Raw genomic sequence first — 23,771 nt, 5'->3', positions numbered from 1 at the left:
TGGCACGGAAGAAAAATAAAAACACAAAAAACGCAAGATCCATGTGTTTCCAAGGGCATGGAGACCAATCGTCATGCGGAAAGATGGGCGCAAAACTGGTTGCCGCGGGGGCGGAGACGCGCAAGCACCGAGGAGGTCGTGCGGCGGCGGCTGAGTTCAAAGAGTGGCGGTACTTTCAAATTATCAAGGAACTTTATATAGAACGTGTGCTACGCCGAGCTAAAGCGCCGAGCCAGCCGAGGTGAGGAGAAAAATGGCGCGGATGAAAAAAAAAACCACAAGAAAAACCCAAGATCCGCGCGTTTCCATGCGCAACGGCAGGGAGACCAATCGTCGTGCAGAAAAAATTGGAGGACGCTTAAGCTTCGCCTTCAAGAGTGGAACGCGACAGCGCTCCCGTCGACCCGGCAAGGGGTGTAAGACAATGGGCTACGGCGCAGCGACTACGCGCCCCCCATGGGACGCGGTGAGCGTCGAGCAACGCCGCGTTCGGCGCGGCAACGAAATGTGCGCCTGAGCAAGCGACGCACTCCCGTTTCTAAGGCAACGTCGCATTCACTAGAGGCGCTTTTGTACCGCTTTGAAGCATCGTTAGATTAGGTACATGTCGTGTATTTGAACTTTTTGTTCGCGTTTGTGAAAAAGCAATAAAGAAAAAAAAACTCGTGGCTGAGTGGTAGCGTCTCCGTCTCACACTCCGGAGACCCTGGTTCGATTCCCACCCAGCCCATCTTGCAAGTTGTTTTTTATTCATTAAGTGCCTGCTGGGATTTATCGCTCACGGCCAATGCCGCCAACACCGATGACACCGGCTTTTCTGCGACACGAGCTCCTTAACGCTGTCGCGTTAAAACGGACGCAAGACCGCTTCCCACCGAGGGGAGGGCGGACGCGCAATGGGCGAGGAGTTCGTGCGGCAGCGGCAGAGTTCAAAGATTGGCGGTACTTTGAAATTAGCGAGGGACTTGACTGCCGCCGAAGCAGCGGAGTTTCCTATACCGGGCTGCGGTGCTTGACTTCAGACTGGGCTTTTTGTTTCTTGATAGAGGTGCTTCGATATCGAACAAAGCTAGTGAGAGGTAGAAAACACTACGGTTACACCAACCCGCTCAACGATTTTTTTTAGCTCGATGGGTGATTTGATGCTTGTATGGAATCACTACGCGCTTACGGCTCCTTTTTGTGGTGACTATGGCTTTGCTGTTAGGTTTTCTTTTTCAGCTGATTGCCTAAGCTACTGAGACGAGTAATCCGTCAGGATAGCCCGAGGATTTCTGGCGTGTAACTAGCGCTTGAAACCTGCCATTTGGTGCGCGGTGGCAGGACCGGTCGAAACATTAGGGAAGCAGGCAGGAACAATAGCCCTCTTTACAAGTTTACTGTGTGCTAATGAGAAGGGCAGAAGTCGCTTGTGCGCACAGGGTTCATATATGTCGAGCAAACATGATTATTAGAAAACACTAGCTCGAGGTCGAGCAAATGGAGTTCTTTTCCTTCGGCTTTTTCTATACAGGGTGTTCAAAATTAAGCTTTATGCTTTTCTTAAAATTAGCCACTGGGAGGCACGCGAACACCACCTGTGCAAATAAGCTTCGCGGCAAGGGGGACCAAAAGACATGTGATACTTATCGCTGTCAGCTGCCCAATAATATAAAAGTGAATGATTAAGTTTTTATTGACTGCAGTAAGGGTGCATATTTGTATCCAAAAGTTAGGGGCAGTCGTGTTTCTACACAGTATCAGTTGGAATAATTTTTCTAACGTCCCTCTTTTCCGAGATATCCGGCTCCAACTTTTAATTGTCCTTCACATGATTACGCACGCAAGAGGGTGAGGACTGACGCAAAGCTCCTCCTTCATGTGTAGCGGCTGTTGCGTGCGGCCTTTAGTCTCACGACAGGGTGGAGGCATGGGCAAAGATGATAACTGTTCCCCTTCCCCTCTCGGCTGGCGAAATCAATATATGACAGCGGGGTGTGCCGTGCAGTTGTTGCTCTTGATTTCAATAAATCTTACAGTACTTGGAAATCAGCGGTCACTTTATTTGCGCAGCCAAAGTGAGGACCATGCCCGCTCGCTTAGTCACCATTCCACACGCGCACTGCCCTGCGGCTTCTCCGCTCACGCCATTATCTCGGCATGGTACCTGCCGCCATTGTTACAGCCGGCGCCGTCGCATGTTACGACAGCGGTTCCGGGTTCTTTGATTTTTTCATTGAGCCAACCGACAGGGGAAGGGGTACTGTTATCATCTTTGCCAATGCCTCCGCATGTTGTCAGACTGACCGCCGCACGCAACAGCCGCGTCACGCAAGGGAGGAGCTTTGCTTCGGTCCTCTTTCCTGCATGCGTAATCAGGCGAACGACAATTAAAATTTCGAGTGAAATATCTGGCCCCACAGTCACGCCAGAATAATTCTTCCAACTGATGCTGTGCATAAACACGACTGCCTCTAATTTTTCAATAAAAACAGACACACCTACAGCAATCAACAAAAAGGTAATTATTCTATTTTAGTTACTTTGGCAGCTGACCCCATAACTTATTTGCACAAGTGGCCTTCGCGCCCGTCCCAGTGCCGAATTATAGGAAAACCATAAAGCTTAATTTTGAACCCCCAGTATAACAGCTTGTATCACGCAATAAATTTCAGTTGGCAGTAAGTGCTTGTCCTCGCTTTTTCCTGTGTCCCCTGTCCCGCTTCGCACTGTATCACACAGTCTAAAATAGAAAACCATCTAGCCCAAACCATCTTCTCAGCCCGTCTAAGCTCATATTCGCCTACATCACCAGGAAAATTGTTACTGCCTAGGTCTGCACGGATACCTGGACCGCAAGTCTCTTTTCATCACGTTCAGCGAAGAAAAAAAAAAGAAGACGACACAAGCGTTTCGCTTCCTGCAAAGATAATTAAGTTCTTGCGGAAACATGTGTGAGGAGAAGTGCACCAGTCATACTCGACTGACATCTAACAAGCTGCATTCGGAAAATTTTGCACGTTGGAAACGTGCTAGCAGCGTTCCCTGACGTTAGGAGCTAGGTTGCATTGATTCAGTGACATGTCACATAACGACCATCATGATATACCAAAAAGCCCAACATGCAACTTCAGTCCAATTGAACCATGCCTCATTCAGTGCATGTAATACAACCAGTTCTCCGAAAGATATATGGCCTACCATTAACCACGATTAATCTGTACCCTATCAGAAATGAGGCAATGCCAAAAAATTATGCGGACCGCACGCACTGTGGGAATTGATGTAAACGAAGCTTACAGTGGCGCGTTCGTTGATCGATGATAGCTGGCGGTGACGCTTACGGCGAATGTTGAAGTTCTTCAGCGTTTAGTGCTATTCGAGAATGGTGCGTTGATGTCAGATCTGAGCTTGCGTGCACCAGCTGTGTTTGTCTACGCGCAGCACTGAGCACACAGCGTTTGCTTGAGCTGTCCTTGCGCGATTTTTTTAGTCTGGGAAAAGTATGGCATTGTCATTGCCTCACACTGGGCAATTAAATTGTGCAGTTGCGGCAGAAATTTTGCCAATTAACTGAATTACGCAAATATACGACGAAGTCTACAATATGACTAGAAGGCACAGGGTAGTCGGGAACTCCGGACTAACTTTTACCACCTAGAATGGGTTAACGTATACCAAAATGTAAGTGCACAAGAATGCTTACATTTCGCCATGGACGAAACGTGGCGACCGAGGTCGGGATGCAACCCGCCACCTCTAGCAACGTCATAGCCACAGCGCTATCGCAGAAGTATTGATTCGATTGGCAGCTGCTTTCATAGTATCGTCTAGACGCTGCGTCGCCTTAATGCGGCTTACCGTCAGCGCACCCTGCGTCAGTTTCCCGCTGGAAAAATGTTGTGTGGGGTTAATTTTTAAGAAATAGCGGCAACGTTCTAAGTTAAATTTGGCGAGCTTATAGATAACCGCAGCTCTGCCTAGTAGTAGCGTTTACTTGCTTTCTTTCAATGCCTTTTACTTCTCCTGTGCTCCCTCCATGTATGTGAACTTTTACGCTCACGCCTAGAATATCACTCAGCTGTTTGGAGAGCAAAGTCATAGCGAACTAGTGACAGCATGCAGTTTGCGAGCATGTTTGGCACCACGTACACCTTGCGTACGCTGTGAATCCAGCATACCCGCTGGTGTCAGAAGCACAGGCGCACCGGCAACTGAAAAACTTCGTTACAAGTGGGCAGTTCTTCCAGTTAGCACAGTTTATGACGCAGCAATGTGTACGCGACATTGCAAAGCTCCGCTAGCAACGTGACACGGCTTGGTTCATGCGTCTTCTGCTCCACGGAGAATTGCCGTTCTTGCGGGTTTTCCACAAATAAAATAAATTGTACACCTATCAACGCATAATATTGTCTTACGTATGAAAATTCTGACATAGCATTGTAACTGCAGGCAGTGAATCACCTTGCTGGAATACAAAATGTCACTGTAAGGCAAAACTGGCGTGTACTAAAGGACTTGACATTGTAATGGAGAATGTAAAATTATAGAGAGAAATTGCTTAGCCCCGTGTAATACAGATAGCTATTTGACGCTCTTCAAGGCGTCAAATAGCTGCCCAGTGACGTGCCTTACACAGATAGATAAAGTCACGCTGGCGACCCAACGTTTAAAGGGCTCTATAAAACTACTTTCGTGTTAGTGAACTGAAGTAAATAAAAAAAATATGCGTAGTAAAAATTTAGAAGCAAGAACTACTTTTTCTAGAAACGTCGTCCTACGAAGTAGTCTGTAGAAAAGACAATATGGGGTAACGCCCTTCAACACCAAACTTGGCAGTTGACGTGAAGTAAAGGGCACTCAGCCTCACTTAATAAGAGGAAGAGTTAAACAGGTTGTCACCGAAAGAGATCGGCAAGATCGAGCACGATTAGACGGACGCGCCAGAAAAGGTCGGTAGGAATTGTCCTGTCGCACGATGAGTTCTGAATGAACACAACTCAAATGCCTCCACTTGCCAACCGTCATCGGAAAAAAAGAAACGACCAGTGCGAATCGGACGTGGACCTAAAGCTAGGACGGCGACACGAACCCTTCTGGGAAATGTGCTTTTAAACTTTTCTTCTTGCTCCCTTCACAATCTTTTTCGCTATGACACTTTACTATCTGCTCACCAAGTCGACAATCTACTTTTCATGATGAGAGTCAGCACTATCACTTCAGAAGGCTCCGCCGCATATACTTGGCGCCTTTTCTTTATTTTGTTTTTGTTGCTTGACTCAAGAGAGACAAATCGCACCTTCAGAAAAAGACGGCAACGCTAATAAGGTCTTTATTTCCGCTGTTGAAACGTATTTATTTAGAAGTGTTTGAATAAGATTATTTCAATAATTGAACCCATGCATTTTTGGAAGTGTGTAGGTTCCTTCCCCAATTTCTTTCGTCGTTCACCGTGGGATCGTTGCCTCCAGTATTTAGTACGCCCAGCATTGGAGTTGTCTGATGGCCCTCTTATGAACAGTTCTAGAGTACGAGCTTTATGTTTATTTATTTACTTATTTATTTACTCATTCATTCATTCATTTTAGAAAGCACTGCCAGTCTGAATGCGAGACTTCAGGCAGGTTCTAAATACGAACCCTGGTTCTCTTTCTATCTGCTATTTATCGGCACCATTAAGCTCGCTGGAATGCTGTGGTGCCATACACTTCGTGTTGAGGCAGTGTTTGCGAAGTACAAACTCCACGGGTGTCTGTAAAAGAGCAGTCGCAACTTCTGTATTTCTGTACTGCTGTATTTCTCAGCTGTGTTGATTCTAGCTGTTGCTTTGTATAGGATTTTTCCACCAAGACTAGTAAATTATACTTAAGTACTACATAAAGAATCGTAGTAAGTTTGCAAGCTTCCTTAGCTGGCATGCATGCGCATTTCAAATCAGTGCAGAAAACGACGCCAACACAATGGCGACAGGATGAGCTCTGCCTACCAACTGTAGAGCAGCACACAAAAGAAGAAAAAAAACATAAGCTGCATGCACATGCTATTAACTCATATCATGGGATAAATAAGTAAGCAACTGCGTCTTGCAATATAGCAATAAGAAACTCGGATGCAGGTTGGCATGCTGTCTTTCTGTATCTTGCAGGCTACACGCTACATTATATATCAGCGCAGTAATATGGGTGTGCTGGTTTATGCAGTTATAGGTACATTTGGAAATTCCGTACCAGTGTTGGCCCCGTCTTCTTGGGCATGGTGTGTCTCTTCATACGTGCGCACTCTTGAACTGTGGACGTGTATTCATCGCCCACACTTTAAAGCAGTCTTCCTTAAACTACGGGTGAAGACCGCCAAATCAGTCATAAGTGTTTTTCTTTTCCTGGAATGAAGGCAGATTCAGTGATATGTTGATTCTCCTTGCTGTAACAGAGATGAATTTTTAGTCTTCGTGACCACACTCTGTCAACGCGGTTTTCTTTAGGAATAATGTAATTATATAGATATATAAATTATAATGTAACAAAATATAATAAATATGATATAATAATATATTACTCTATAATATAATATCTATTATAGTGGGCAGAAAAGAGCACCTAGCATGCAGACGTCCCAAATCTTTCTTTCCATGCAGATGGTATGAATGTGCGCCACCGGCGAGCGACCCATGCAGCTTGATGCGTCATCAGACCTTTGGCGCCGCTCGCCCCGGTGCAGTCCTGTGCTACAGCCAGAACAATGTTGCCCGGCCACATGGAAAGAAAAAAGTCGGAACGTCACCTCACTTTCCATGGATTCAGCATCGCCATCGTCCCTGTCATCATCGGATCAGCCGCCTTTAAAGACCGCCGCTCTCATCGTTCTTCTTCAGTGGCCAGAAAACAGCGGCTACAATGCGAACGTCCCAAATGTTTCTTTGCCTCTCGATGCAGGTCAGTCCCAGCCTTGCTTTGCTTTGTAAGCGCTCCAGAAATACTAGTTTGCTGCTCTTTTCATGCCCAAACACCATGTTTATCATTGTCTGTGACTTTGCGTATGTCATAACGTGAACAAGGTGAATGCAGGAGCCAACGTTTCGACAAGTGGACTTGTCTTCTTCAAGGTGACATATGCTTTCCTCGTCACAGTGTATATAGGTGGGGTTCATCTAAAGGGGAGAGGGTGTGAGGCGGGAGGACGCGGAAACGAGGGAAAATGTGTTAGCGTGTCGAATTGAGAGTGAAGAAACGCTGTGTACATGGTCAAAGCCACGCCCCCCCTCCCCCCCACCCCGGCATGTCAACACACGCGTGAGAGTAAACAAAAAACAAGCCCAAATCTCTGCTTTACATCAACACACGCGCGTTAGCCGGCGTGTCAAGGGCGTCTGACACGCCGGCTGACAAAAAAAAGAAAGGAAAAGGATTTGACAAATTTAGCTTCACTTGCACAAGTTCGGATGTGATTTATATGCTTGAACGTGCCTTCTGTAAGAAACAATATATCGGTGAAACAGGACAATCAATGAACGTCAGATTAAACGGACATCGCGCGGACACAGCTAAAAAGCTTCCCAAAGCCGTCGCCGAGCATTTCAACCAACCAAGTCATAACTTTGATGAACTTAAACTCTACAACTTAGTGTCAAATTTCCGTTCTGAACGAGAAAGAAAATACAGAGAATCATATCTTATCCATAAGTTCAAGACATTGCAACCAATAGGCATAAACGTTTCAAAGAGAGCTTTAGAAAAATGTATAAGGCATATTTTCAATGCACCTTTTGCAGCATCTACTAATGTTTTATTCTGCACTTCAAGAATAATTAAAATAGACCAGACATATAATTATACGTTAAGCAGAAAATTCAAATCAGAAACTGGTAAGAACATAACAAATTTGCGCGTTCTGGCCAATTTAAGAATTAGGCATTTAAATTATCCCACGCGTCATGGAGAAAAGTAGGAAGTAGACACAGTACGATTAAACTCCGGAAAAGAGCGCTTGTCTTACGCTCTTCCGTCCCTCCTCAATCACTATGACCTTAACAATTTTGACTTATTTGATTGTTCATATCAGGATATGCGCAAGTTATACACAGCGATGTATAGCTCTGATATTTCTACTACTTAACACTGGTTATACAATAAACTTTGTCTCATTTATCAAATGCATAACCATATTGAATTGTTTCATCTGTTTGTGTGTAACTATCTGTAACAAATTGATTTCTATATTGTTTTTTCCTGTACATTCAGTGTATTTATTCTAGACATTTGTAAATTGATAGCATTTCAGATATTCATTTTTCTAAGAAACTGTTTTGTATTCATTTTTTGACGACTGTAAAAACTGCCTTCTGTATTGCCTTAGCATTTCCTTTACTTAGTGTGTGCCCTATAGTACTACGCTGTCTGTTAAGTTTCAATTCTTAATTTATATTATGGTAGTACTGTTACCGCTCCGAAATTTTTCCATGGGGCTGTGGCCTAGTCAAGCTGTCCTGAAAAACAGCTTTTTGTCACAGTTCTTTTTTCTGTATCATTGAACGAATGAAAATAAAGATTGATTAATTGAGAATCTATTCGCTATGCTAAACTTCAAGCTATAGGCAACAACACTTAGCTTAATTTCTTGGCGTATCCTCCCATTTTTTCCCTCCCCTTTCCTTTCTTTTTCCTTTCTTTTTTTTGTCAGGCGGCGTGTCAGACGCCCTTGACACGCCGGCTAACGCGCGTGTGTTGACAGGCCAGAGTGGAGGGGGGGGGGGTGGAGGCTGGCATTGACCTTGTACAGAGCGTTTCCTTACTCTCAATTCGACACGCTAATACATTTTCCCTTGTTTCCACGTTCTCCCACCTCACACCCTCTCCCGTTTAGAAGAACCCCACCTATATATACTGTGGCGAGGAAAGCATATGTCGCCTTGAAGAAGACAAGTTTACTTGTCGAAACGTTGGCTCCTGCATTCAGCTTGTTCACGTTTTGCTCATCGTCTTGAATTTCCATGTCCCGCATTCCCCGTCTTTTCTTTGCGTATGTCATGCAACTTTTGCTTTTTGGGGGTGATGTCAAAGCGGGTCCCGGGCCTCCGATAAAGGACCCTAGCAAAACTTATAACGAGCTTCTTGCTTTGATCAAGACATTTATTGCTAAAATGGACACAAATCATGCAGAGGTGCTCTGAGAACTTTATACAGTAAAGGAAATTCTGATGAATCTAGAAAAACAAATTACGGATATAAATGACAGGTTGACAGCTGTTTAAGAAAAATTTGCAACATCTGAAAACTGTGCCAAGGTAGAAATTGCCCGAGCAGTAACTGAGGCAGTGGGTAGGGAAACGGACTGCATCCATAGTTGTTTTGATGAATTTCAAGATCGGTCAAGCCACGATAACTTAATATATGATGGTCATGCTAATGACTGGACAGATACGTGGGCGGATTCTGAAAAAAAAAGTGCGGGACATAATTTCTTGTACGCTCAAAACGGAACTGTCGAATGAGGCCATATTTCATGCCCACAGAATGGGGAGGTTTTCGCCAAATAAATGTCATCCGATAACAGCAAAGTTCACCTGTTTTAAAACAAAAGCGAGATATTTTCCTCAAGATCCCAAATGAAAGCGACAGCTATCATATGTACGTGAAGATTTTCGCATTTATATCCGCACAGCACGCAAAAAACTAATCGAGTTTGGAAAAATTAGCGGTGAACGATTTTCAGTGCGACACAACAAATTCATAATCAAAAAGAAGGCTTATATGTCAAGATCATCAATATCATCATGACCATCATCATCATCAGCCTGGCTACGCCCACTGCAGGGCAAAGACCTCTCCCATACTTCTGCAACTACGCCGGTCATGTGGCCATGTTGTCCACGCAATTGTGGCCACGTTGTCCCTGCAAACTTTTCAATCTCGTCCGCACTCCTACCTTTTTTACCGCCCCCCTACTACGCTTCCCTTCTCTCGGAATCCAGTCCCTAACCTTTCATGAGCATCGGTTACCTTCCCTCCTCATTACATGCCCTGTCCATGCCCATTTCTTTTTCTTGATTTGAACTAAGATGTCATTAACTCGTGCTTGTTCCCTCACCCAATCTGCTGTCTTCTTATCCCTTGACGTTACGCCCATCATTCTTCTTTCCATGGGTCCTATAACGTAAAACTATACGAATCTCCTGACCTCAAACTTGCGTAACCGCCGACGCAAGCAACCGGCGGTGACCCGCAGGGTTGCCTGAACAGACCAATAAAACGCTCCCCTCGTTTATAGGAGGTCACTTTGTTTGCTTGAAAAATGAAGAACACTGCCTACACTGAGCGGCTTGTCGTATCGAATTGGCTGACAAGAGGCTGGGAGCACGCCCAAGGGGAGAGGGGATCATTGAGGCCGAGCCACTGCACTTAAAATAGATAACCGGATGAAAAGGGTCGTGCCGGAGTTTTTGATTGGTCCGCTTTCCCTTACTTAGCTTGCGGTGTCTGCGAAAATCACTGCGGCATGCAACTGAAGCTTAAGAATGACGCTAAAACGGATCCTCAGCAAGAAAGAGTTGGCCGAACGAGGTTGTAAAAGTGCCGAAAGTACTCAAAATGATTACATGGCCACGCGAAAGATTTTATTATAAACCCACGTTCTCCGGCAGGTGCGAATAGCCTGTGCGTGAGCGATCAGCGGCAGTCAACTTTTATTCCTTTCGGAACGGGGCATCCTGCGGCTATTGAGAAGAAAATTCAGTTTTTTTTTCGGCATATTAATGTATCTTTAACGCGTTGTCGTCACATTGACGCGGTGAGTTTTTGCGGTTTTGTGACGTCGCGTGACAGGCAGTTGAAGTGAGTGCAACCGGAAAACTTACGACGAATATCCCAGAGCTAACCTCTGGGACGACGATTCTGCTGCTAGCCTGTCTGAGTAGCTCTGCCTACATTTATCGTTATTTTCAATATTTTCTGGTAATATTACTGGTCAGAACGGTTCAAGACGTCTGTCGACTCGAAAAGATACCTTCCGTATCGGAGACCGACGGGTGCTGCGCCACCCGCAGCCTCATAAGGTGCTAGAAGGAACCAAGCTGGCACCGACGAGCACCCCGCCATGACCTCCCAGAAGGAACCAAGCTGGCACCGACGAGCACCCCGCTATGACCTCCCAAGGGCTGACATCATCATAATCATCGTCAGCCTGGTTACGCCCACTGCAGGGCAAAGGCCTCTCCCATATTTCTCCAACAACCCCGGTCATGTACTAATTGTGGCCACGCCGTCCCTGCAAACTTCTTAATCTCATCCGCCCACCTAACTTTCTGCCGCCCCCTGCTACGCTTCCCTTCCCTTGGGATCCAGTCCGTAACCCTTAATGACCATCGGTTATCTTCCCTCCTCATTACATGTCCTGCCCATGCCCATTTCTTTTTCTTGATTTCAACTAAGATGTCATTAACTCGCGTTTGTTCCCTCACCGCGTCACCGGGGCTGACACCGCGTCAGAAACGCCAGCTGGTTTGTTCAAGCCAGCCTGACTGCAAGCGACAAGACACTGATGAATCTGAAGACGAGTCAACTATCATCGAGGACGACAACGTGGTGACCTAGACATGGACGAGGGTGGTTCCCGAATTGCGCGCCATCGTAAAGACAGGGCGGAGGGCACTCCAGTGTTAATCACTGCAGCATCCGAAAGAGATGATTTAAGGCAGGTAAACCCTATTGTCCTGTATTCTGAGATTGAAACGATTCTCCGTGGAGCACCAGTGAAGAGCCACTTCGCAGCACAAGGAGCATTGCTCTTAGATGTAGAGATAGAAGGACAAGCCAACGTCCTTCTAGAGACCAAGAATATCGGCGGCATGATCATATCTGCCCGTGTCCCACACCGTTATATGAAAATGACTTGCTTTGTTAAAGGAGTCCCTAAATGGTACTCGGATGAAGAGCTCCTCACCTACCTGAGACCTCAGCGAGTATTCCATGCAAGAAGAATCATCCGTCGGGTCCAAACCGCGTCATTTGAATGGGAGTCAAGGCGCACGAACTCGGTGGTTCTCACATTTGCTCCAAATTCTGAACGGCCGGAGATCAACCTGGTTTCACCAGACACGAGCTTGTCGACTACGTGGAGACACCACCACGCTGTTTTAAGTGTCAGCGCTTCGGACATATCGCTAAGTACTGTCGTGGGGTACAGAAGTGCAAGCGCTGTGGGGGACCTCATGACTATAAGACGTGTGCAAGTAAAGACAACTTTGTGTGCGCAAATTGCGGTGGTGACCACCGTATTAGCTACGGTCGATGTCCTGCGCGGACAGCTGCTCAGCGAAGAAATAAGTTGTTTGTTCTGGGTCCAAAGAGTGCAAGCGCACCATCGAACTCGAAGAAGACGTCCAGAGCGCCACAACTAACTGGTTTGGAAACAGAGTACGCATCTCATTTCCCACGTCTCACACCGATAACGAAGTTATTGAGCCAACGCAAACGGTCACAGCCGCTGAGAAACCTGTTCGAAAAGAGTCCGAAAAACACACCTATGCGGCCGCAGTAAGCCGACCTCAAGTACCACTTGGAAAGAGTCAGCAGGAAAACTGCCAGCATGTGATATACGCTTTCTTCACGGTACTACGTTCCCACGTCGCGAAGATGTCTGCTAGTTCAGCGAAGGATATGCTGGAAGCAGTGCTGGCTCTTGAGTCAGTAATACTCTGCTCTACTTCCACATACCCTCAGTAGCATATTGGCGATTTCCCGCCCACTAGGTCCATTCCGTCGTCCAAAAGTGCCCTTAATAATGCAATGGAACTGCGCCGGTATTCTGCAGCGTCATTCTGAACTCAGCGTTTTCCTTCGAGACATACCTATACCAATTCTAGCCCTCTCGGCGGCCGGTCTCCCAAATGGAAGGACGACCCCAGGGTACATCAGACATGCAAATCCGAGTATACCGTCATTTTGCAACGGAAGTGCGATGATATACATAAGGCGAGAAATACCTCACGTCACCTTACCAGTGCAAGACCTTTTTTCTACCTTCTTGGAAGTCGCCGCTGTGCAAGTGTGCCTAGGAAAACGAAAACTCAGTGTGGTGTCGGTGTATATAAGTCCGCGCAGGAAGGTCTCCATGGAGGCGTTTATAAAGGACTTTGCATTCGCTGCCCCTCTCCTAGAATAATCTGTGGCGACTTTAACGCACATCATTCCCTTTGCGGAGATAAGACTGCAGATTCCCGAGGCAAGGAACTTGTCACAGCCGCGGATGCTGCTGACTTATGTATCGCGAACGATGGCAAACCGACTTTCTTCAGACCACCAGATTCATGGAGTGCCATAGACTTCGTGCTCCATTCTACAGACCTTGTCGTATCGTCAACAACGGCCCCAGACAGGATGAGCAGTGACCCCTTTCCGATCTTCACCAACATCACCGGATTTCATACTGCTGGGCGACAATTCTGTGCTGTGACACGCTGGGAGACATACAGAGAAGCGTTGGATGAATCCCCTGGTGAGCTGTTCGCAGATATGCTGCGGAGCAAAAGAGTGGCTACCTCAATGTTGAAACTGCCAGATCATTTCCCTACTCCTGATTTGAAACTAAATAACCTCTGCGCAGCGCGTAGGAGAGCGGAGCGAAACCTAATGAGAAAAACGGGAAATCTGTCTGCGAAAACTGAATGCATCAGGATAAACGCTGTCATCCGTCGTCATACAAAAAGGTTAAGAAGAGTTGAATGGGCTGCTTTCTGTGAGAGTTTATCGGCGTTTACTCCCATGACAAGGATATGGTGAGTAATGAATAGCCTATCCGGAAAGATTCGCCTACACAGGCCAGTCGAAGCACTACTTTTACAGCAAGGAAAAGATTTGCAAACCCTTGCAGAAGATTTTGCAGACGTATACACATCTGGCAGATCAGCAGGAGTATCGAACCCCTGTTGTCTGAAGCATTCCATACCATGGATACGCCGTTCACCTTTCGTGAGTTGGATTTGGCGCTTAGCAAATTAAGAAGACGCTGTGCTGTGGGTCCCGATTTGATCAGCAATCAGATGCTGACAAATCTGCCATATGAACGAAAACGAACCCTTCGAGGCATAATTAATCACGTCTGGAGGACAGAAGAGATCCCAGACGCATGGAAGACAGCATGGGTGGTGCCAGTGCTCAAGTCCGGAAAGGATCCTGCAAACCTCACCTCATATCGGCCAGTATCGCTAACATCATGCGAATCAAAGTTGATGGAGACTAATATGTACGAGGTTAACATGGTATCTTGAGCAAGGAAATAGACTGCCATCATGTATGAACGGATTTCGTCCATGGTTGAGTGCCCAGGACAGTGTCTTGGACATACTAAGCCATATCGGGCACCATCGCGTAGATGGCTTTTCCACACTCGCCATCTTTATGGACGTTGCCAAGGCATAAGACTGTGTGCTTCATACAGGCATCATCAATGGACTCCGAGCCATGGGCGTCTCGGGAAATGCTCTTCGATTCGTCCATGAACTTCTCAGTGATCGATGTGTCCAAGTTAAGCTCAGAAGTATAATGAGTGACAAGTGACGAATTTTACTCGGCGTCCCACAAGGAAGTGTCCTATCTCCCTTGTTTTTTAACGTTGCCATGGCCAGCCTTCCAGATGCCATGAAAGCAGGTCGGACGGCAGTTAAAATATCCATCTTAAAGATGACATCTGCATTTGGATCTCGGGGTACCAACACAAACGTTTGGCCCGGATAGCCCAGGCCGCAATCTCCACTATTGATCGCCACTTATCGACGCTTGGACTATCTTTATCAGCAGAAAAATATGCCTTCATGCTTTTCTCGGGAGTGAGACGCAGGTCATCACGTCTGACGCTGAATATCAGAGGGCATTCAATTCTTCTTGCAACTCATGTTCAATTCCTGGGCATCTCCATCGACAACAAGCTACTATGGCGTGGTGCGGTCGAAAGTGTTGTGGCTGCATCAGTGCAAAGAGTCAACGCACTTCGTTGATTGGCAGGTGTATTGTTAGGCCGCTCATCGTCGAACAGGCAGAATGGACGGCGTAGGGCTGCATGATTGTTTTGTATATACTTTTGCAGTGTCGCGAGTTGCCAATGCGTTTTGTGAATGGCGAAGCGTCCACCCCCCAGCGCCTCGGGCGGCAACCGTTTCTGTTGTTGAGGGGTCGGACGGCCCGCGTGGTGTTGGGTGACGAGCCGAGGCGCGCGCCGCCGCGGGGGGCGCGGTGCAGAGGCGGAAAACGGATTCGGAGAACATGCTTTTACGCGGGCTTTGTTGACATTCCGCCGATGGTCATAATAGGGCCACGCGGACAAAGCTCGAGTGGGACGATTGTATACGCGACGTTGTGGCGCCGGCTCTTGAGTCCCCTGCTAATTAGAGACGCAGCTGCTAGCAATGTTGACCACGTCTGGCGCGTACGGAGCGGGGGGTTCACGCCCCTACGTATTCGGGCGGCAGCCACGTGCATCTTGTTTTGAGCGCTGGGGAGAGCCCGCTTGGTGTCGTGTTACAACATGCAGTGCGCGCCGTAGAGAGGGGCGCGGTGCGCATGCGGAGGCCGCGTTCGGAGAATGTCGTTTTAAGAGCACCCGGGTCCGGATGCCGCCAGCGGTAATTATTTTTCTACCAGGAAAAACCTTGAGGGGGACTACGGTACGCGGTGTTGGGACACCAGCGCCCGAGCCCCCTTGCTGGCTAGAAACGCCGCTGAGGTGCGAGATGGCCTCAATAAATCGTGCATGCCTGGCGTGTTTGCCGAGGCCGTCACGGACCACGTGGAAATAGGAGGGGGAGAAGAAGATGTGGGAAGAGGGAAAACAGGGTGGTTTTCCAATAGATTCACTTATGAGAGTAAGCCCATCCCTTTGGGTTGTGGCTTAAGAAACTGTCAACTCTCATTGGCAATTGCTTCCGTGGGATGGGCTAACGACCCTACCGCCCTTTTTCTTTGTCTCTTTCCCCTATAACAATCGAGACGAGGCGCTTGTTCCTCAGTCTAGGCTGTAATCACTAAACCTGATAGAACAGTAAGACTCCGTACGATGCAACGCTAGTCTGGGCCGTAACCACTTAGTGGTAGAACAGTGAGACTCGGTTGGTCGTATGTAGTGACAGTTGTCCTAGGCTCTAACTTAAGAGAAAGTAGAAGAGTAAGGCGCTGTTTACCTATGTGTTTTGCATCAGTGTTCCTTTGCTAACTCTGTATTTGACTGTGTGAATATTTCCGTTACAATATATCTTCAAGTTCTGTTACCTCCAACCTGCCTCCTGCTTCATCAACGCCGATAAACACCTTGAAGAGACTTTGGTCCAATTCAAGGAGAAAAGAACAATCTCAAAACTTAACTGGCGCAGTCGACAGGATCGGCGAGCTCTACAACATCGAATCCTGGACCAGTGGTGAGAAGATCAAGTCATCCAACGAGCACCTCCTGCACCTTCGAGAAGATCCCACAGCAGCCAAGCCCGGCACCGTGGAGGAGATCCGAAAACGACAGTGCATTCAGCAAAGGGTGAGCAGGATTTCGTCCGTCTTTCTCAAGTTGGCATGGCAGTTGATGTGTAGAGCAAATGGTGAGGACACGCGGGGGCGCAGAGACAATGGAGTCTAATGGAGTTGAGGGTGCGACGGTGGCGGACATGGATCGGAATCGGGAGTTATCAAATGACGATAGGCTAAATTCCGATAAGTCAAATGAAATGAGAGAACCCAGTCAGAGCCAGGAATTTTCGCAGCAGGCATCTCAGCCTTTGCAAATTCCGAATGATACAAGAACGCTTGAACTTGAAATTCAAAGGCTCAATGCTCAGACTGCCTGTATACAGCTTCAGATTGAGTACGAAAGGCTGTTGCAGGCAAGGACGAATGCTGAACGTCTCAATGGCACGTCGTCCAGCGCTGAGTCGGAGCGGGGCGATCGGAGGCGAATGGGCTTCGACTCCGTCGAGCAATGCGCAAAAGTGCTGAAAGGGTTCCGCCTGCCGTGTGACGCGGATGTACCCTTATGGTTTGAGGAGGTAGAAAGACTTTTTGCTACTTATGGGGTACCGTATGAGAGTCGCGTGCATTTAGTCATGCCATATCTAACTGAGCGCGTTCGCTACCTACTGCGTAACCTCAACCAGGAAGAGAGTACAGATTACGAGTCAGTTAAACAGGCAGTGTTGATGGAACTGAAGCTTTCTCCGGCAGAGTATCTGCAGAGGTTTGAGAGAGCAGTGAAGCGGAAGGAGGAAACGTGGTCACAGTTCGCGTCGCGAGTGAAAACGTATTTCTCCTACTACCTACAAGTAAGAGGGGCCGACAGCGTAGAAGTTATGGCAGAACTCATGGTAGCGGATCGTATAAAAGCGGGCCTTAGTATAGAGGGGCTTGAGTACGTGAGGCTACGAGAAGGCGAGGAATGGCTTAAGCCACCTGAGATTGCCAAAGTACTGCAAACTTTGGAACAAGCGAAAGGCAAAGGATATGCCTCAAAGCCATCAGCGGCAGAGATGGGGCAAAAGCCGACGCGAGTGGCGAAAAGCGCCCTCAAGTGCCACGTATGTCACAGCTCAGGCCATTTCGCTAAGGATTGCCCGAAGTCTAGTGACAAGGGAAACCAGCCAAAGAAGGCTACCGAGCCAAGGCCGAGAGCACAAAGGGTGTTGATAGCCGACGAGACGGGAAGTGGGATACCTGATGGAGTCCTTACTTCAAAGGTAGAGGCCTTGAAACACAAAGGTGAAGGCATGACCAACCTACAGTTGATCCCGATCTCATGCGGAAACGTATCCACACATGCGATTTTAGATACGGGGAGTGAAATAACTGTCATACGCGAGAGTCTGCTTCCGCAATGTATTGTGGAGCCTTCAGGCACGATACGATTGGTGTCTGCGTTTGGTAAAACTATTGAGGCAAAGCTAGCAACGTTGCCGGTAAAGTTAAATAGCCCGCAAATGGCAGCGGAACCTCAGAACGTTGACCTACTCTGCGCGTTGACTAATGAGCTCGTCGAGGGCACAGATTGTTTGTTGACCAAGGAAAATTGGGAACATTTGTTGAGGGCCAGCAGCTCTCTGGAATCCACTGTAGCACCGGCCGAGCCTGCTCAGAGGATAGAGCGATCAAATGAGAAAGCCGAGGCAGTGGCCTGCAACGTTACTTTGGAGGAGGAAGGTGTTTCTGGAGAAGTTGAGCTAATTGATGAAGAGAGGGATGCGTCAATAAGCCAGAGAGAAGAGTTCCGCAGATTGCAGCTAGCTGACGCTACCTTAAAGAAGGGGTGGGAAGATGCTCGGAGTGGGAAATCCGGCATGTTCGTCTCTGATGGACTCTTATACCACTGGGACTCAATAGTAGGCACCCGAGTGAGACAACTAGTTGTTCCCAAAGACAAACGCAGTGAGGTGATGCGTTTAGCTCATGAGTCACTATGCGGAGAGCACCTAGGGCCAAGGAAAACTAAAGTGCGTATTAGGGGTAATTTTTTTTGGCCTGGCATGGAGAAGGAGGTATTAGAGCATTGTCGTTCATGCCATGATTGTCAAATTCGCTCTGACAGGCGTCGCACGGACAGAGTACCTATAACTCCTCCCACTAGGACAAATCACCCTTTTCAAATTGTCAATGCAGACATCATTGGACCCTTAGACAGACCGTCAGCGAAAGGTCATAGGTACGCGCTATGCTTGGTGAACATTTGCACAGGGTGGCCAGAGGTTGTCCCACTGCGCTCTTTGACAGCTAAGGCGACTTGCGACGCGTTGATTGAAATCTTCAGTCGCACTGGCGTTCCGGAAATGATCTGTTCCGACCAGGGCACTAATTTCAAATCACAGCTCACACAGTCGATGCTCGAGAAATTAGGTTGCGCACCAAGATTCTCAACCCCAGAACACGAAGAGAAAATAGCTGCAATTAAGAATGTGGCGCCACCACGCACTAAAAAGGAGCTACGCAGCCTGCTAGGACTGTGCGGCTACTATCGCGAGTGCGTCCGAGAATGTGCAGAGGTGGCGAGCCCGCTCACGCGGTTAACAAAGAAAGCGGTACCCAATAGCATACCCTGGCCGGAGGAAGCTCAGACGGCATTTGAGACACTGAAACAGTCCCTGTGCGAGGCCGTGGCGCTCAGCACTCCGGACCCATCTGAGCCCTACTGGCTTTTCACAGACGCATCAGCTACGGCGGCGGGCGCTTGTTTGGCGCAAATGACAGCTGAGGGAAAGGAGAGGCCTATTGCCTTTGCCAGCCACCGCTTCACGCCGACTCAGACGCGACAATTGAGAGGGAAGCGTTTGCTATTATATGGGCCTTAAAGAAGTTTGACTACTGGCTTTTTGGTGCCGAGATAACCGTGGTTTCCGACCACAATCCATTGTCGTACCTTACAACTTCGACTCCACACGGGGCAAAATTGACAAGATGGGCGCTGGCTTTACAGCGATATCACGTGTCAGTGCGACATCGGAAGGGTGTCAGTAATGGTAACGCGGATGCTTTACAACGCGTCCAGGCTTCACAACAGCTCATGGAAGCCAGCGTAATACTATAGTGCCATGCCAACTGGATGGGCGTGAATGTTCCTGCTCACTTGGCGCTGTATATTGCGGACGTTGTGAGTGCCGATTCAAGACACAGAGACACTAGAGTGCTCTTACAGTTTGGAACTGCAATCGTGTGCTTAATAGTTTGATGACATGTATTGTGCATTTCTTTTTACTCTGTTCTTGCTTTGTTATTTGAAAGTGTTTGTCGTTGTGATGTAATTAGGCTAGGGTGTGATTAGAATGTTCATTACGTAATCGCGGCAGTGATTTATCGTATCACTGAGCGAAAATCAGCCCAGTATACTCTTTAGGGGGAACGTGTTAGGCCGCTCATCGTCGAACAGGCAGAATGGACGGCGTAGGGCTGCATGATTGTTTTGTATATACTTTTGCAGTGCCGCGAGTTGCCAATGCGTTTTGTGAATGGCGAAGCGTCCACCCCCCAGCGCCTCGGGCGGCAACCGTTTCTGTTGTTGAGGGGTCGGACGGCCCGCGTGGTGTTGGGTGACGAGCCGAGGCGCGCGCCGCCGCGGGGGGCGCGGTGCAGAGGCGGAAAACGGATTCGGAGAACATGCTTTTACGCGGGCTTTGTTGACATTCCGCCGATGGTCATAATAGGGCCACGCGGACAAAGCTCGAGTGGGACGATTGTATACGCGACGTTGTGGCGCCGGCTCTTGAGTCCCCTGCTAATTAGAGACGCAGCTGCTAGCAATGTTGACCACGTCTGGCGCGTACAGAGCGGGGGGTTCACGCCCCTACGCATTCGGGCGGCAGCCACGTGCATCTTGTTTTGAGCGCTGGGGAGAGCCCGCTTGGTGTCGTGTTACAACATGCAGTGCGCGCGGTAGAGAGGGGCGCGGTGCGCATGCGGAGGCCGCGTTCGGAGAATGTCGTTTTAAGAGCACCCGAGTCCGGATGCCGCCAGCGGTAATTATTTTTCTACCAGGAAAAACCTTGAGGGGGACTACGGTACGCGGTGTTGGGACACCAGCGCCCGAGCTCCCTTGCTGGCTAGAAACGCCGCTGTGGTGCGAGATGGCCTCAATAAATCGTGCATGCCTGGCGTGTTTGCCGAGGCCGTCACGGACCACGTGGAAATAGGAGGGGGAGAAGAAGATGTGGGAAGAGGGAAAACAGGGTGGTTTTCCAATAGATTCACTTATGAGAGTAAGCCCATCCCTTTGGGTTGTGGCTTAAGAAACTGTCAACTCTCATTGGCAATTGCTTCCGTGGGATGGGCTAACGACCCTACCGCCCTTTTTCTTTGTCTCTTTCCCCTATAACAATCGAGACGAGGCGCTTGTTCCTCAGTCTAGGCTGTAATCACTAAACCTGATAGAACAGTAAGACTCCGTACGATGCAACGCTAGTCTGGGCCGTAACCACTTAGTGGTAGAACACTGAGACTCGGTTGGTCGTATGTAGTGACAGTTGTCCTAGGCTCTAACTTAAGAGAAAGTAGAAGAGTAAGGCGCTGTTTACCTATGTGTTTTGCATCAGTGTTCCTTTGCTAACTCTGTATTTGACTGTGTGAATATTTCCGTTACAATATATCTTCAAGTTTTGTTACCTCCAACCTGCCTCCTGCTTCATCAACGCCGATGAACACCTTGAAGAGACTTTGGTCCAATTCAAGGAGAAAAGAACAATCTCAAAACTTAACTTGTATGTTGGGAAAACAATCCTATATCGATGCTTAAACTGAACGCTGCACTGCTAACAAGCCGCATTTTCTATCAGCTCCCTCTGATATCACCGTCATCGAGCCAATTCGAGCGCTTGGAGGCAGTGCACAGAAAGGGACTTCACTTGGCGATGGTAGTTCCAACGGCGGCTTCAAACAAGAAAGTCATTAATGAGGCAGAGTCTCTTCCACTCCGCCTCTTGGAATCCCAGGCCTTGCTGACGCAGCTATTAAGGCTGGGCGAGTCATTTGCAGGCACGGCGCTTCTCCGGCGGCTACGAGCAAGAACTCGCGCACATTTCCATGCGGCGCTGAACACCTTCCGATTTTTAGGATTAGAACGGCCTAGACGAAGTCACCTTGACCCGTCATGGTCTTTTTCGGACGTTACCTGCAGCCTCAATGTAACCCACCTACCGACGAAACGCACCATTTCAACTGCCAAAGCAAAGTTTATTGTGCTGGCCCACTTGAGCATTGTGTTTCAAAGCCATCTACAAGTGTACAGAGACGGTTCGGTGTGCGCACAGATAGCTGTGCAGCGGCAATCTGCATACCATCCCTTGATGTGTCATGGTCTGGCCGACTGGATCGCGTAGTTTCCTCTACAACAGTAGAAACGCCGAAATCACCGCAGCCTTGCGGAAACTACGGGCCTTTTCTGCACGAGATGTCGTGGTGCTGGCGGATTCCAAGTCAGCAATACAGAGATTACATCGGGGCCTACCTCTAGAGAAATTTACAAGGTAGTCTCTGGCACTGATTGAAGACCTAACGAGGGAAGGAGTTCAGTGGATTGCATCAGACGTAGGAATTGATGGAAACGAGGAAGCTGATGCCCTTGCACGCCTAGCGCTGATATGTGTCCTAAAAGTGAACGCTACAAAAGCTTTTCAAACCCTAAGGGTGCAATGCACCTTCACATTAGAGAGACGCACAAGAATCCACACGAATCCTGTGTGACTCATGGATTGACACGCGAACAAGCGGCGCTTTTATACCGCATCAGGACCGACTCCGCGTACACCCCAGCTTGGTTATTCAAGACTGGGCCTCGCGCTTCCCCACTCTATGTTTTCTGTGGTGACATTGGCGACATCGAACATTTTCTTTGGCTATGCCCGCAGTTTGACATAGAAAGAAAAGCGATGGTCGACAACCTACAAAAGAGCGGTCTTACGCATAGGACCTTTCAAGACGTTGTTTTCCCCGGAGGGCCCGCGGCATTCAGGATGAGAGGCCAACGACTGCTGATAGCCTTCCTGCGAGACACGGGGCTCATCGACACCTGGTTACACAACCCTGATCTCAACTTGAAAGAGGATCAGGCGTAACAATTGCCGGCTATGTATGCCAGGCTAACCCCGCCTGTTTCCAAATCACCACCGCCACCTAATGGCGGAAAGGCGTCGAACCAGAAATAAGTATTTTTCTTTTGTTCGGTGAAATCATGCAAAATCAGTGTGTACACGTCATACCAGATGGGGAGCTACCGCGGTTTTCGTGACCCTGTGTGGAGGACAGGTAATGCGGGGGGTCGTCAAAAAAGTTTTTGGCCAATTGCGGAGGGCTGATTGCAGAATTGGAATAGAAAAGTTTGGAATAACTTTATGGTATAGAACTTCAGGGCTCATTGCGTCGTCCTCAATTTAACTACAACCATTTTCGTGCGCCTCCAGGTTTCTGCCCCGTAGCTGGGTACAGGTAAGACACAGCTGTTACACACTTTTCTGTTGAGGGATAATGGCAACCTGCTGTTCATCATTTGAGAATCCATGCCAAACGCACCCCAGCCCATTTTTATTCTCCTGATTATTTCCGTCTCATGATCCGGATCCGCCGTCACTACCTGCCCTAAGTAGATGTATTCCCTTACCTCTTCCAGTGCCTCGCTACCTATTGTAAATCGCTGTTCTCTTCCGAGACTGTTAAACATTATTTTAGTTTTCTGAAGATTAATTTCTAGACACATTCTTCTGCTTTGCCTCTCCAGGTCAGTGAGCATGCATTGCAATTGGTCCCCTGAGTTATTAAGCAAGGCAGTATCACCATCGAATCGCAAGTTACTAAGGTATTCTCCATTAACTTTTATCCCAAATTCTTCCCAATCCAGGTCTCTGAATACCTCCTGTAAACAAGCTGTGAATAACATTGAAGATATTGTATCTCCCTGCCTGACGCCTTTCCTTACTGGGATTTTGTTGCTTTCTTTATGGAGGACTATGGTGGCTGTGGAGCCGCTAAAAATATCTTTCTGGATTTTTGCATACGGCTCGTCTACAGCCTGATTTCACAATGCTTCCATGACTGCTGAGGTTTCAACTGAATCAAACGCTTTCTCGTAGTCAATGAAAGCTGTATATAAGGGATGGTTATATTCCACACATTTTCCTATCACCTCAATGATAGTGTGATTATGGTCTATTGTTGAGTATCCTTTGCGAAATCCTGCCTGGTCCTTTGGCTGACAAAAGTCTAAGGTGTTCCTGATTCTATTTCCGGTTACCTTAGCAAATAATTTGTAGGCAACGGACAGTAACCTGATCTGTCTATATTATTTCAATACTTTGG

At 47.9% G+C, this 23,771-nt stretch overlaps 1 protein-coding gene across 1 annotated transcript in view; it reads left to right on the top strand.

Annotated features, from left to right (window-relative positions):
• Nucleotides 1–23,771, top strand: part of LOC139048613 (uncharacterized) — a 334,616-nt gene that overhangs the window by 290,678 nt on the left and 20,167 nt on the right. Inside the window, exon 4 of the mRNA XM_070523043.1 lies at nt 6,614–6,911. Within this exon, the coding sequence (XP_070379144.1) occupies nt 6,614–6,622 (9 nt within the window). The 3' untranslated portion in view covers nt 6,623–6,911. The remainder of the gene's footprint in view (nt 1–6,613; nt 6,912–23,771) is intronic.

Source organism: Dermacentor albipictus, chromosome 8 (genome assembly GCF_038994185.2).
Source record: "Dermacentor albipictus isolate Rhodes 1998 colony chromosome 8, USDA_Dalb.pri_finalv2, whole genome shotgun sequence".
NCBI classification, from domain to species: Eukaryota; Metazoa; Arthropoda; class Arachnida; order Ixodida; family Ixodidae; genus Dermacentor; species Dermacentor albipictus.
This window is presented reverse-complemented; position numbering and strand designations above follow the sequence as displayed.